The sequence below is a fragment of the Gallus gallus genome, chromosome 5 (genome assembly GCF_016699485.2).
Source record: "Gallus gallus isolate bGalGal1 chromosome 5, bGalGal1.mat.broiler.GRCg7b, whole genome shotgun sequence".
NCBI classification, from domain to species: Eukaryota; Metazoa; Chordata; class Aves; order Galliformes; family Phasianidae; genus Gallus; species Gallus gallus.
The window spans coordinates 50,906,479-50,920,031 of NC_052536.1; the positions used below are offsets into that span (position 1 = coordinate 50,906,479).

General features: G+C 41.9%; 1 protein-coding gene across 1 annotated transcript; it reads right to left on the minus strand.

Annotated features, from left to right (window-relative positions):
- Positions 1-5,509: 5,509 nt before the first annotated feature.
- TMEM179 (transmembrane protein 179) lies at positions 5,510-13,337 on the minus strand. Its single transcript, NM_001277901.2, has 4 exons — positions 12,917-13,337; positions 9,210-9,347; positions 7,918-7,996; positions 5,510-6,318 (listed from the first exon to the last, which is right to left on the minus strand). The coding sequence occupies exons 1-4, from the start codon at positions 13,216-13,218 to the stop codon at positions 6,139-6,141; spliced, it is 699 nt and encodes a 232-aa protein (NP_001264830.2). The 5' UTR covers positions 13,219-13,337; the 3' UTR covers positions 5,510-6,138.
- Positions 13,338-13,553: the final 216 nt, after the last annotated feature.

Genomic DNA, 13,553 nt, shown 5'->3' on the forward strand with positions numbered 1-13,553 from the left:
ACTGTTTTTTGGTGAAAAGAATAAATAAGCATAGTTTGACTAATCAAAACAGCTAATCTCACTGCCCTTCTTGGGTTTCATGTCTATTTCTTAGGAACAAGGAACTGAATTTAAAAACATGTTAAATTCAAGGAAGTTAATAAGAGTTAAGTCCTAAATCCTTACGCTATCTGTGAAAATAGGATTTAGGCTCTTACAGATATTGCGTGTAGCAGCCAAAAGAACTGAATACCACTTCAAGCAACTATAGCAGCTATGAGAGGTAGAAAGGTTTAAGCACTCAGGTGAATACATTCACATTAAACTACATTTGCAGTATCAGTTCAATTCTACTCTTTGGCATGGACAAAAGAAACAAAAAAAAAAGTGTGGTTATATAAATACTCCTCCCAGTAACAGAATGGAAAGATGCTATCAATTACATCCCTGCCTTAAAATAAGCAGTACTAGCTATATATTAACTAAATTGCTGTCTAACCTCTCAGAAAAAAAAAAAAAACGTTGAGAGAGTGCAGTTGCTTTCTTCCCTTCTATGCCAGGAGCACAAAGTGCTGTATTTTATGTAGCTGTTATATTCAGAAATTGAGTGGAATGCTGTCACTTCAAAGAAAAAAAAAAACAAAGTCAGAAGAACTCTCAGGTTTATACCTATTCATTGTGAAGAACAAAAATACAAAATGTACACTTCAGAGAGTCAGGACAACAAACAAATAATTCTAATACAAAAACATTCCCCTCCCTGATTCCCTAAGCTCAAGGGCAGAATATTTCTGATCTCCAAAGCAAACATTGCACAGAGATAAAAACAACTATTTTAATCAGTAAAGGAAGTAGTCTAAGATACAAGTTTAGGATCTGTATACAGACAATTCCCATTAGTTCAAGGATGTACACACTCAGGACACTGATTTAGAGAAAAAAGACAAAAGTTTTGTCAAAATCCAGATTGGTTTGTCACAGAAAACTATGAGTTTGACCAATGAATGACTATCTATATTTCTGAACAATTTATATTTTAAACAACAGAAGTGGTTTTACATGCAATATGTTTGAGATGAGAGCTTTGGAGAATGGGGATAATGAAAGCCACATTCACTCAAACACCTGGTTTGCATGAGCTGCCTTGCACTGAACATTGTGCAGGAGACATCAGCTCTGAGTTTGCACATCTTATATTTCATTTTCTAAGACCCATCACAGAGACTGATGTGTATTTGACACTGTGCAGAAACCCTGTCTCCAGCATGAAGACTATATGATGGCCCATGGCTCACACTTCCCTAAGAAGGGGACCCCAGATTCCATATCCACATCAGACTTGAGACATGTACGCATGCTCCTACTCCTTGGAGAAGCCTCCAACCACCAACCTGAGGACTAAGGTACGTGAGGTGAAAACCCAATTCGAATTGATATATGACAAATACTAAAAGATTCTGGAGGACAAATGAAAGCAAAGTGTGGCTTCATATCTTACTGTTGAATGCCTTCAAGTATACAGGGGAATCCTGAGTGTCCTCCCTCATTTTGTTTCATGTTTCACATGCAAGTTACTGTACCCCCAAGAACTCAGAACACAAATTTGCTTGTCCAGCATAGCCCTCTATTTCAGAGAAACAACACAGCCAAGGGCATTTTTACCTACCATTTACATTGGTGGCAACGCATTAAATCAAAGATCTGCCTGAGCCTCTTCAGTGAAGAAAACGCATTTTCAAATTAATTCTCCCACCTAGATTTCTACTGCTACATAACCGTACCTGAAATATCTTTCTTCACTTTTGTCACCTGATCTTTTCTTCCAAAATTTATGTCTGCTTCCAAAAAAACATGCTAGGTGTCCTAAGCCAGTACTGTATTTCAGAATAGCATCATTTGGCAAAAGAAGGGGTGAGACTCCTATCAGGATATGATCTGTTTGCTGCCTACATGCTTGTATTTCAAATTAATAACAGGGAATTAATAACAGGGCTATGCCCATGCCAAGTCACCAGTTTTTTTAGAAGCCCATGGTGCAAAATTCCTGAATCTTGGGTAATATGGTCTTTTGCTAAAGCATTAATATCATCCAATGTGTGCTCTTGGTCTCTGTAGCTCTACTTCCATCCTGAATACTACATATATTAAATCAGTAGCGTTTCATATAGGTGAGGGATGGTCTTGAAAGGAAATTTGACTTTGTTCTTACCAGAACTAATACACCATAACATCTGGATGCTACCCAGAGACTGGGGAGGAGTTAAAACATCTCAGAACCCCAATTAGAAATGCATTTCAGCCCTTCAAAGGTTGTGCACTGGCCGCTCTGCTCACATCCTATTCAGATCCAGATATCATAACCTGTGTGTTATTGCACAGGCTCCAACACTAGTAAGAAAAAGGCAGTGTCAAAAGTTAAGGCAATCTAGCAACTACTCCAAACCAAGCTGCACATACTCATATCACAGTAGAGCAATGGAATTATTTGTGTCATTTGTCTGTGTACATTGTACATACACTATCTCCCTGACACTGAATGCTTCCATAAACAAGATCTATCTATTCAAGCATGCATCACCATTTATTACAATAACCATTCCTCTAAGGAACCACAGAAACATTGACATGGCACACTCATCCTTCAGTTCTTGAAGTAAACCATCAGGCTCTTATCTTTGTGATTCCCACTGAAAGTTCACAGCTGAAAGAAGCCTCATGAATTAGCAGGACAGGATGTTGTGAGCATTTGTGCTCTATTCCAAAAATTGGCCTCAGTTGTTTCTCCATTACAATAATAATAACCAGGATTGAGCTAAAAGCTCAGCCAACATGTTGTAACTCCGTTTTTTCTAACCCAACATGCACTGCTGGTAGGGAACTGGCAGGGAAGTTAACTACAGATGGTAGCCAGAACGTGGAGAATATATCCAATATAATAGAATACTTGTGTGGCAACACTCCAGTGTCTCAGAAGCAGCATCCATTTGTCTTTTATTATCTAAGGTTCACTCTGTCTTACTAGTAATTTACACAAGCTGAAATTAAGAATCTGACTGTAGCTTTATCATCATAGGGAACGCAGCAAGTAAACTACAGCAGTACACAAACGTCCCAGCTTTGCTATGGGCAGCAACAGGTGGGCTGCACAAGTAAATGTCACAAAGATTTTTTTCCCCCCTTTCCATCACATGATAATAAATATAAATACCATGCAAAGCTCTAGTTCTTTAAATACACCTCTTGATAGAGTGTTCCCAGACACCTGCTTTTGGATAGCAAGATAGAGAAAGCATTGAAATACCACAGAAAGGCAGTATTTGACTAATCCTACAAAACAGAAATCCTACTACAGCTAAATTGCACTGTTTGACAAAGAATGAATAAAAGCAGGGGTTGGAACAGAACGGGAGAGATGCGTGTGAAAGAGGTCCTCTATATGTAGATAGGAAGATATAAATAATGTTGATATTCTAATACATTTCCAGTTGCTGGTCTGAGTGTCCAAGACTTCAGAGAAGAGTGTGCAGAAAGCTAAATGCAATCAAAAAAGCTAAAGCAGGCCCAATAACCGCACCCTTCCTCCCCTTGACTCAGTCAGAGAGCTGCTCACCTGCCCAGGGGCTTCCTTCAACACCAGCTTTACCTATAAGCATCACTGATGCTCATGAACTGGGTGCCAGCCTCACTCTACCCAGTCAGTTGTGTGAAACTGATGAAGAGAGACCCACAGCACATGAGACTCAAAGCCTTTCTTTAGTTTACAAGAAAAATCCAACAACCAAGACACTTGCACATGTGGGCACTGAAATGGAAGTAGGGGTAAAAGAATTCACCCAGGTGAATGAATTAGAGGGGCTGAACTTTTATGACAAAGTTAACAGGTGACTCTTGCTGGGGTTGGGGATTCCAAAGTTACTTCTTTCCTATTGACTTTTCCTTGGTTGTAGAACTGCAGCTGTCCTGGATATTCAAAGCTACATAACAATGAAGATCACATTCGTGAGATAACATCACATCCCAAACACTTCTTCAGGGTGAGGCCCTACCCTGGCAAAGGGCTTAAGCCCTTAAATGAGGTCAGGTTCATTGCATGCACCTGAGCTCCTCTGGGTTGTCCCTGCCTTCCCACCAGGTGCTCAATCACTGGCTCAAGACATGACTTAGCATTTCTGCCACAGACCAACTGAGGAAAGAAATGCCAATAGTCACAGTTTTTGAATTTTAAACTGGTATTAGTTAACCTGTGCTCTGATTCCCTCTTTTAGGAACTTCACAACTACAAATAAAGAAAGAAAGAAAACCCACCTCTGTAAGGCATTAAAGGAATTACATTAAGGAATTATATTCTCTTGGAAGTGGAAATCACACAGAAAAACAAGGTTTCTCTACAGAAATATGTGGTCAGCTAGATATATAAGTGACATTCACAGAGCCAGCTCACTGCTTCACACCCCATGGCTGTTTGCTATTTTCCCTAAACCTGTGAGAACAATTTGGTTGTTAAACATACTGTTAGATTTTATGCCCTAAAATCCTTACAAATGACAGGATTTGTTATGACTTCAGATTCTGTTTCAGCCACTTCAACAGGTACTTAACTTTAAGTACCAGACAGTCCCGGAAGACAACAGTAAATGGTAGAAGCCTGTTGTCTTCTCCCCAGGCCTATTTACCAGGCAGTATAGATGGACATGATCTGCACCTGTGTTGCAATAAATTCAGCATCAATTCAAGCTCAGCTGCCTCAGGCAGTGTCAGGATACTCTTAGAAACATAACTTCTTGCTGAAGTTTTCTGCTGAATGAGTCTTCTGTGCATCGTGCACATGTGGGTAAGTGCCTAATTCTAGCACAACCTTGTATCTCTGCCATGCAAATCCCACATTCATCTGAGTAATTCTGCTTAATTATTGGACCTACTTCTCATCCGCCTCATTCCTTAAAGTGCTGGCCAAGCAAAACTGAAAGCAACAACAGGATCACTAGTGAGCTTTGTGAAAGTAACAGTTCTCCCTTTCCACAGCAAAATTTGTCAGCCCAGGAACTTCTGCCTGGGAGTGGGGAGAATGGGCCCATTCAGCACTGAGCTACCTATGGAATAACTCAGCTGTTCATGCTCCTGGCTATGTTGATAGATACATAGAGATACCTACAATGGAAATGCTTACGGTAATTTTGCGTACTCTATATGAAATAAATATCACAAGTAAACTCTAATACTCAGAACTGAATAGCATACAATATTAGTGACCAAATTACATTTACAAATGCACAAGCATTAATCCTATGAATTCAGCTTAGTTTCTTAGTATGCAAGCTTCAGAAACTGCTAGCTAAACTACACTTCAAGAAGCCATAATAAATGATGGTCACACCAAAATCTAAGAAGAAACAAAAACATAAACATTCTTAAAATCATTAAGGTTGAAAAAACCCTCTAAGATCACTAAGTCCAACCATCAACCCATCACCACCATCATCCCTTGAAATGACACACAGCTTTTAACAGACAGTAATAATACTGTGGTTTCATGAAATTCATTAAAACCGTCTAACAATAAATATCATCTGCAACATAGGTTTTATGTTCCAAACAAACTCAAAATCAGAGCAGGAGCAACAGCACAGTGTCCACACATAGCAAAAGCAGAGACAGCAAGAGCCTGTACCTGGACCAGAGCTGCAATCGCTCAGAATAACGTGAGAATGGGGCAGATTTACTGTCAAAAGGGAAGAGATGGAGAGAAGAGGGCCTCGTCACAGCTCCAGTTATAGTTGCTGTTGCAGAATCGTTTGGAGGAATAGCCTAGGCTCTGTAGCCTGCTCTTGCCAGCATGGTCCTCAAAAATGGTCACTGCCCCAAAAGGCAGCAATAGCACACAGGAGCACTGCTAGCAACAGCAGATTACAGGCTGTGCTGCTCCCTGCCTGTGCAGGACAGAAATTTTGCTGTGCCAAAAGGCACACATGGCAGTTTGTTCTCTGTATCCTAACATAAATACTTCTGCCAAGAATTTTTCAGTGAGGAAGTGAGTGATTGACAAGTATATCTTTTTTTTCAGGAGAGAAAAGATCTCACACACTCAATACACTGACTCAACATCATCTTGCACTACTGAATAATAAATTCTAGATCCTGCCCTGGAAATTTGCTTACACTTTAGATCATGGCACTTTTCTCATCTTGCAAAGAGGTTCGTGAAGAGGATCTTCCTAACAACAGCTCCTTCTCATGGATCAGGCTATCTAGCAGGTCCTCTTGTCTGTAGTTCTGATATACTTTCAGGAAAGCCAGAATGGTGATTCCCAGCCAAGTCAGCCAGGCAGCCCACAGACCAAACTAGAGAAGAAAAGAAATGATAAAGATGTCAGTAGTGTTTCATAAAGACAAAATCAACTGTCCAAGATCAAAATCTCACCCAGACCAAAGGCCATGGAGTCACTACAAGTTATTTTTGCGAGGTTCTGGTCCTACTGCTCCTTAATTCTGCCTAGTAATTCTCCGCTTAAAAGGAAAAATATATATATATATGTACTAGGAAAATTGAAACAAAAACATACTCAGTACAGCAGTGAAGAATTCCATATAATCCACATGCAGCTGCTGAACTTCTCAAGTATGTGAAATTCTGGCTATCTCAAAACTCTTGAGATTTCTCTTTGGTCATCATATGCTTTAATACATTTTCCAAAACTTTCTTCCTGAGACCTTTGGACATCATGCTATCCTTGGAGAAGTACAAATTTTAAGGCATTTCTGTTCAGAATGTTGTTGAGAAAATGCTACCAATTGAATGGTTAGGTTACATTCTGGGGTAATTGGTTCACAATAGCATAAACTCAGAAAGAAAGAGAAACTTCATCCAACACACCCTACTGCCTGGTGGCTCATATATGCATAACACATGAGATCTGATCTTACAGCCTCAGATCTGCACTGAGTTATTAACTTAGTCTCTCTTGTTTAACTGTGCAAACAACTACACTTTTACTGGTTCAGGTACTTGACTGTTGGCCTCCCCTATCTCAGAGGATGCTCGTTTGTAGTAAAGTTTTTTGGCAGAAATTCCATTTTAATTTCATTATGCCTTCAACAACAACAACAAACAACAACAACAAAAAGGACAACAGCAACAAGAGGGTAATTGAATCCTTGTATTTCAGCTTTGACATACTGCAGTTTTTATTCTTAAGAAAAGTCACAATTTAAACACTTCTAGACAGCAGGACAGCTGTTTATTCTAATAACCAGTTTAGGTAAACGAGGGCCACAATTATGTAAATGGAAGTGTATGGTCCTATATGTCTTACGTACTTTAGAATGTCTCCTATTTCTGCTCATTCTTACCATTATCTCAGTTCAATTATTCTACAGGACCTGGAAACAAGAATATGTTCATCTGGGTTTATATGAGCAAATACAGAGACTTGGAAGCTTACCATTCATTTCCTAAGCACCATGTCATGAATGAGATATATTCAAATATCTAATACTGTGGTTTCCTCAGTATATCTGATATGAAGTTATCTACATGGGTTTAACCAAATTTAGGGCTCAGGGTATCACTGACAAAGAGAAAGCTCACAGCCCCACAGTCTGTTCAGGTCAGCCATTCTAATTCTGTTTTCATTCCTGACAACAGTGTAGAGTTCCAGGGCTCCAGAACACTGCGGCCTTTGAAGAGCTCATACTTTGCAGAAACAGTATATTTTCCATGATGAGAAAGAATCAGATTTTGACATGCCTGCATTCAAAACTATCTGTTTTGAATATAAAATGCAAATGTGCCCATTCACAATCATGCTGATTCACCACTCACGGAAGTCACTGGAAACATTCCCATCGATTTCAGAGGACTGTAGTTCGGCTCCAACAATCCCAGATCAATGTGCCAATGGTAAATGAACTGGAACAGAACCATGACCTAGTCTGACCTACCTGTGCAACAGCAAACTGGTCGTAGAAAGCAGAGTTTTCTAAGTTCAGTTCAAGATCTATATCCTGTAATTCTTCACAGCTGTTCAAGGAAAGCATTTGGGGGTGGGGGGAAGAAGAAAGAAAGTTATTTCAGAATTTCCAGACAGGCAAATCAAACACGTAACAAAGAAACATCTAAGTGTTTCCAACTGTCACAATGACAAGTTCTACGAAAAGACATGTAAGTTGGTGCAGTAACTGGGTTGCTTGCCAATCTTCCCTATAACTAGGGTAAAAGAAGCATGTGAATACTTTCTTTTAAAAAACAATGTGTAATTATGTAAGTGATAACACCAATCTTCCATGAAATGGAACTCTGATAGCTATTATGGAAACACTATACTTAAAACCCTCTTTTCCCACTCCCCGAGAGCCTCCCACTTACACGCATCTGGCATTAGCCCAGCTCATTTGCTTCACCCCTCAATGAAACAAAGTGTATGAGCCTCTATTACCTTTTGACATCATCAGGGAAAGCCTCAGAAGAAGGGATTGTATGGGTGTTTTTGTTTCGGATGCTCCAGCAAGGAGACGGAACTCTGATGGTAAGATAGAGGCTGCCTACAGATTTTACAAGTAACTTGGACTTTTACTGGTGTGAAAAAAAATCCCAGGATTTTGAGGTTGTCTTTCTATCTCTTGCTTGATTTCTGCAGCCTCTTCTCTGTCCTTTTCAGTGCTGTCGGTCATCTTGGGTTCTTATCCGAATATTCGATTAGACGCTTTTTGTAATTGAATTTTTAACCGAATATTCGAATAATTCGATTAATCGTTGCAGCCCTAAACAGAACATTTACTGTGGCACTTTACAACATATGACAATGTGCAACATTGCTTTAAGTAGTATACTTATTCAATATCATATGACATAAAATGTCAGCTTTTTCTTTCTTTTTATTGTCAGGTCCCTGTCTCCCAGTCCCCTGCCCTACTCACAGCACCACACTCCCCACTTCAGCAAGTATTGACCAATCCAGATCTCCTTTGTAAATGAAACTTTTTGGTTTTCTTTTGTATGTGTTCATGACTCTTAAAGAGACCACGAAACATCACAGAAACCATACTTTGATTTGTGTTGAACTAAAAGCAGAAAACTTTGGTTTTCTAGTTTTGTTCCAAATGAAATGAATCTGGAGTTCCCTGTTTTTTTCTCTTTGATTATCTTGCATGTCATAACTACAGTTTGTACCAACACGGTTCATTTGTGCATATACAAAAAATAAAAGGAAGAAAATATATTCTTTAATACTAACCTATTTGGCATGCTTCCTTTTTCAGTAATTGCATCACACCACATGTTAAATCCTACACTCACTATAGTGCTAGCAATAAACGTGATAAACACCACAAACGCGCTGATCAGCAGATTCAGGAAGGCATAAAAGAAAGAGCTGTAATAAAAGAGAAGAAAAATGTAACTCATAAACATCTGAAACACAGCATCAGCAGTCTCTCTAAGCAGCATACAGCAGGCAAAAAAGATATCAGTTTCCATTTGAAACGCTTATGCTTTAATTAAGACCACCTAATACACTGAAAATCTATGGATTATGATTTTGAGTCAGATTATCCTCATTTTTAAGCTTCTTTGGTGTTTTCTTTTTTTTTTTCTATAAGAGGATGTGGCTCTAAATCATAAATACTAAGTGGCAATTGTTCATACACAGAATGGCCTTCATTAGCTGTAATGATGAAAATCACCATTGTTAAAATAAATGCCATTAGCTCAAATTATGCAGCAACTGGAGCTTAAATTATTTCATGACCAAAATGATAATTGGGACAAAAATTGCCTAGGAGAGAGAAACTAAAAATAAAAATAAAACAACACAGTACTGATAGCTATAATCATTTTAAGCAATGTAACACAAGGTACTGGTATCATAGGACACGAATCTCAGTTTTATGGGCAATTTGCAGAGCAGGCCAGCTTCTCTTGGGATATCTCTGGCTTTGATGTCAGTACATTATTTTTGTCAGCCAGATGTTAGCTTACACCATCCCCATTAGTCTGTACAACCAAGGCCTGCTCAAAGCATGTGTTGGGGGATATGAAGATGCTCATTGTGGTGCCATAAGGAATTGCTCACCCATCTTCCAGTCTCATGAGGTAGTCTTCTTCATGACTAGGTTACACTGAAAGAGGATCACTTTGCTACCTAACTCTCCTCCCCAGTTCTCACGGGCAGCCTGGCCTAGTGGTTGGTAACCCTGCTCATGGCAGGGGGGTTGAAACTAGATGATCTTTGAGGTCCTTTTCAACCCGGGCCATTCTATGATTCTATGATGAATTCTAGTTAATGAAAACTTTCTAATCCTTTCCTCATCCTTCTGGCCAAGCCCTTTGCTACTTGAAGCTGCTAAATGACATTTGCAAAGGCTCACTATTGAAAAACTGAACACCTATTCTAGGTTGCAGAAAGACTAGCAACTCCACAGGAAAGAGTACTCAATTCAAGAAGAGTGAATATAACAAATTGCCCACCATTGCCCCTTTCATTATGCTGGGGATAGAAGGAATCTACTCACTCCAGAGAATAATAATAATAAAGGCCATTTATTTTCCCTGATTTCTCATTAAATTAAAAGCTGAGAGGTATTTTTGAGTTTGTGATTGAATTCTAGGAATATTCTGGGCTGGATCATCTTAATTTCTGGTGGCCAACCCTGCCTATGGCAGGGGCAGTTGGAACTAGATGGTATTTGAGGTCCCTTGCAACCCAAGCCACTCTGCAATTCTACAGGTTGCACATGGTAAGACATATGTGGCCTCATAAGGACTTAAAATGAGTTGAGGCAGCATTTACCAGTTGGTCTGGGATGTTTGGTCCTGGATTAATAGGAGGTTTGAAAGAGTTGTCTATGTTGTCTCAAAAGGGCAGTCATGCCATCCCAGCGCTCATACAAAAGAAGTTAAATCAATCATGATTCAAATGTGCTCTTACAGATTGTAGGGGGAGCTTGGTGCTGGGACGCCCGACTTCTAGACGGATGTTTACATGAATACAATTCTTCCCCTTCAGCTTCACTGAGCTTACAATAGCCCAGCTCACTGCTGCAGAGTGCCAGGCTCCATAGCAGATGGAGCTGGTATGGGCATGCCACAGTTTTGTGAATGTTCATTGTCACTGCCCTGGTTTCATATCTAACTTAGGCCAGGCTCATGCTAGCCTGAGATACAGAAAAGAATGGAGTTGTACCCTTGAATAAAACCAGGGTTGACACTAGAACTAAGAAAAGCTCTAGAGAAGGAATGATTATCACTCTGTTTGCTACCTTGCAGCACAGAGGAGATGCCAAAGTCCAGAATCTGACTTTCTGAAAAAAGCAGAGCTCAGTGCTGTACCTGATTTGCACTGGGAAAAACATTATCATCACTATTGTCATCACTGTAACCATGCATGAAGATTGCTCAGGTCACAGCATCCTGGCAGAGAGATGGGAAGGTCTACCTCTCTGCTTCGCCTATTTTTCTGCTTGCATCAGAATTACAGCTACACATTCTAGATTGAGTGGATGCCCTGTAATGGTAAATGCTTACACTCAAGGTAGAAGACACTTTGCAACCCTGACTGTGAAATGTCTGAGTTGGACCTCTGCCTTTCAGTTGCACTGAATGGTCCCAAGTCCAGAGCACAGCTGACAGCCAGCACATGGGCCTTCCTGTCCTGCAGGCCACTGAGCACAGTCTGCTCCTGAGGCAAGGGGTGCTCAGACCTTCTGAAGAGGGTTGGTAGCAGTCCTAACTATCTGAAGCACGATGTGAGCGGAGTTACACAGCTGTTGCTGTTCAGCCCAAAGGAACCTGAATGCAGCTTCTGAAGTGACAGTCTCCAGAGGCCTGCCCATCTGTTTAAGATGAAATACACATATCTGGGAGCAGGCCAAGTATCAAATACAAATTACACTATTATAGGGGTTCTACTGCCAGTTTCTTCCCCCCAAAATAACTGGTTCTGAATTGTAAAACTGAAAAAATGTGTCTGGATTCAACTACTACCCCATAGGTATGTGATGACCTGAGGAAAGTGAACTCAAATATGCTAAGTCCGTGATTATACTTAGCTCTCCTAAGGTAAGTTTTAAAATGGAAATAAGTTTCTGTTTTGTACTTCACCCTCATTGTGGTAAACAAAAATGGCTTTCCTAGTCCAGCCAGCCACCAGCGTGTTCTCCTTCTGTCCCTTCTCCACGCAATTGGATGCTTGAATACCCCATAGCACCCACCAACTGGGTGACCTGTGCCAAGGGCTGTATCAAAGGTAGTAAGACAGGGACCAGAAAGCCAAACACTGAGCAGAGCACCACTGATCTGCTGCCTGGACCACTGGGCCCTACTCCTGCAGGGCCTGGTGCACTTTGGTTTGTCTGCAAAGAGAAATGATCCACTGGAGCAGCTGTGCTGCTACACAGCATTGAGCTCTGCTCACTTGTCGTAACCAAGCAATAGCTGCTCTATGCAATAGTTGCCATGTTCACAAGAAAAGCAGAATAAAAACAACAGTGGAACAACCTACCACTCCTTCCTTCCTTCCACAGACACAGCCACATTGCTTTGAGATTTATCACATACCCAGTATAGGTCTTGGGAAGGCCTCCTCCTGCAGGGATGTGCAGTGGGACCAAAGCAGGTGGTACCCTCCAGCATCACCCCATCCCTTGTAGCACCCTTCATACCCACCATGGTTGGCATGGCCAAGTGCTGCACCCAGTCACCAAAGGACAGCAACAAATTTGTCCCCCACCCCAAGCCCCTCTGTAGGAGCATCCTCCAGAGGGGGGCCCTGTGCACAAGTGGAATATATGTAGGGTATGTGTGCAGGCAAGGCACCACCTCACCCCAGACTCGTTTGGCAGGGCAGGAGGTGGTGCAAAGCCCAGTGCTTGGTCCCCAGGCTGCTCCCACCTGCCCCAGTCTACAGGAGGGGTGGGCACCCTTGCCCTCCCCGGGGATACTTACTCCTCGTGCCCTTTGCAGAGGAAGAAGAGGGTCCGCCAGGCCTGCACTGTAGCCAGCAGCAGAGAGAGGAGCCCGGTGAAGATGCTGAAGCGGCAGGCGGCCTCGGGCCCCCACTCCTGCACAGTGAAGCGCTGCCGCTCCACGGTGAGGTTGGCATTGAGCCACATGCCCTCGGTGAAGAGCAGGCATCGGCCGTGGAAGTCGTTGCCATTCTCAGACAGCGGCACCACCACGATGAAGCTGAAGAGGAAGGCCAGGAAGTAGCAGATGCACTGAGCAAAGAGGAAATTGCTAAGAGCCATGTCCGCAGCTCCGCACAGGCAGAGGGAGGGATGGAGGGAGGGATGCGGGAGGGAGGGATGGCAGAGGGAGGGATGCAGGAAGGAGAGATGCAGGAAGGAGGGATGCAGGAAGGAGGGATGCAGGAATGATGATGCTGAGGGGGAGCGATGCGGGGAGGAGGGGGGAGGAAGGATGGAGGGATGCAGGGAGGAAGCCTGCAGCAATAGGGGGTGGGGTGGGAGGATGCGCAGTGCAATGCAATGAGATGCGATGCCTCCTCCAGCACCACGCTGCTGCGGCCGGAGCTGTCCCGGCTGTCTGAATGCTGATGGCTTCAGAACTTGTGCTGGGAGGG

What these genes read in the sequence shown, in the direction of transcription:
- TMEM179 (NM_001277901.2), bottom strand. Translation starts at nt 13,218, where the DNA reads ATGGCTCTTAGCAATTTCCTCTTTGCTCAGTGCATCTGCTACTTCCTG. An exon ending in CTCTGCAAAGGGCACGAGGA is followed by an intron (nt 9,348 to 12,916) that starts GTAAGTATCCCC and finishes CTTTTATTACAG; the next exon opens with CTCTTTCTTTTATGCCTTCC. An exon ending in ACCAGTTTGCTGTTGCACAG is followed by an intron (nt 6,319 to 7,917) that starts GTAGGTCAGACT and finishes TTTCTTCTCTAG; the next exon opens with TTTGGTCTGTGGGCTGCCTG.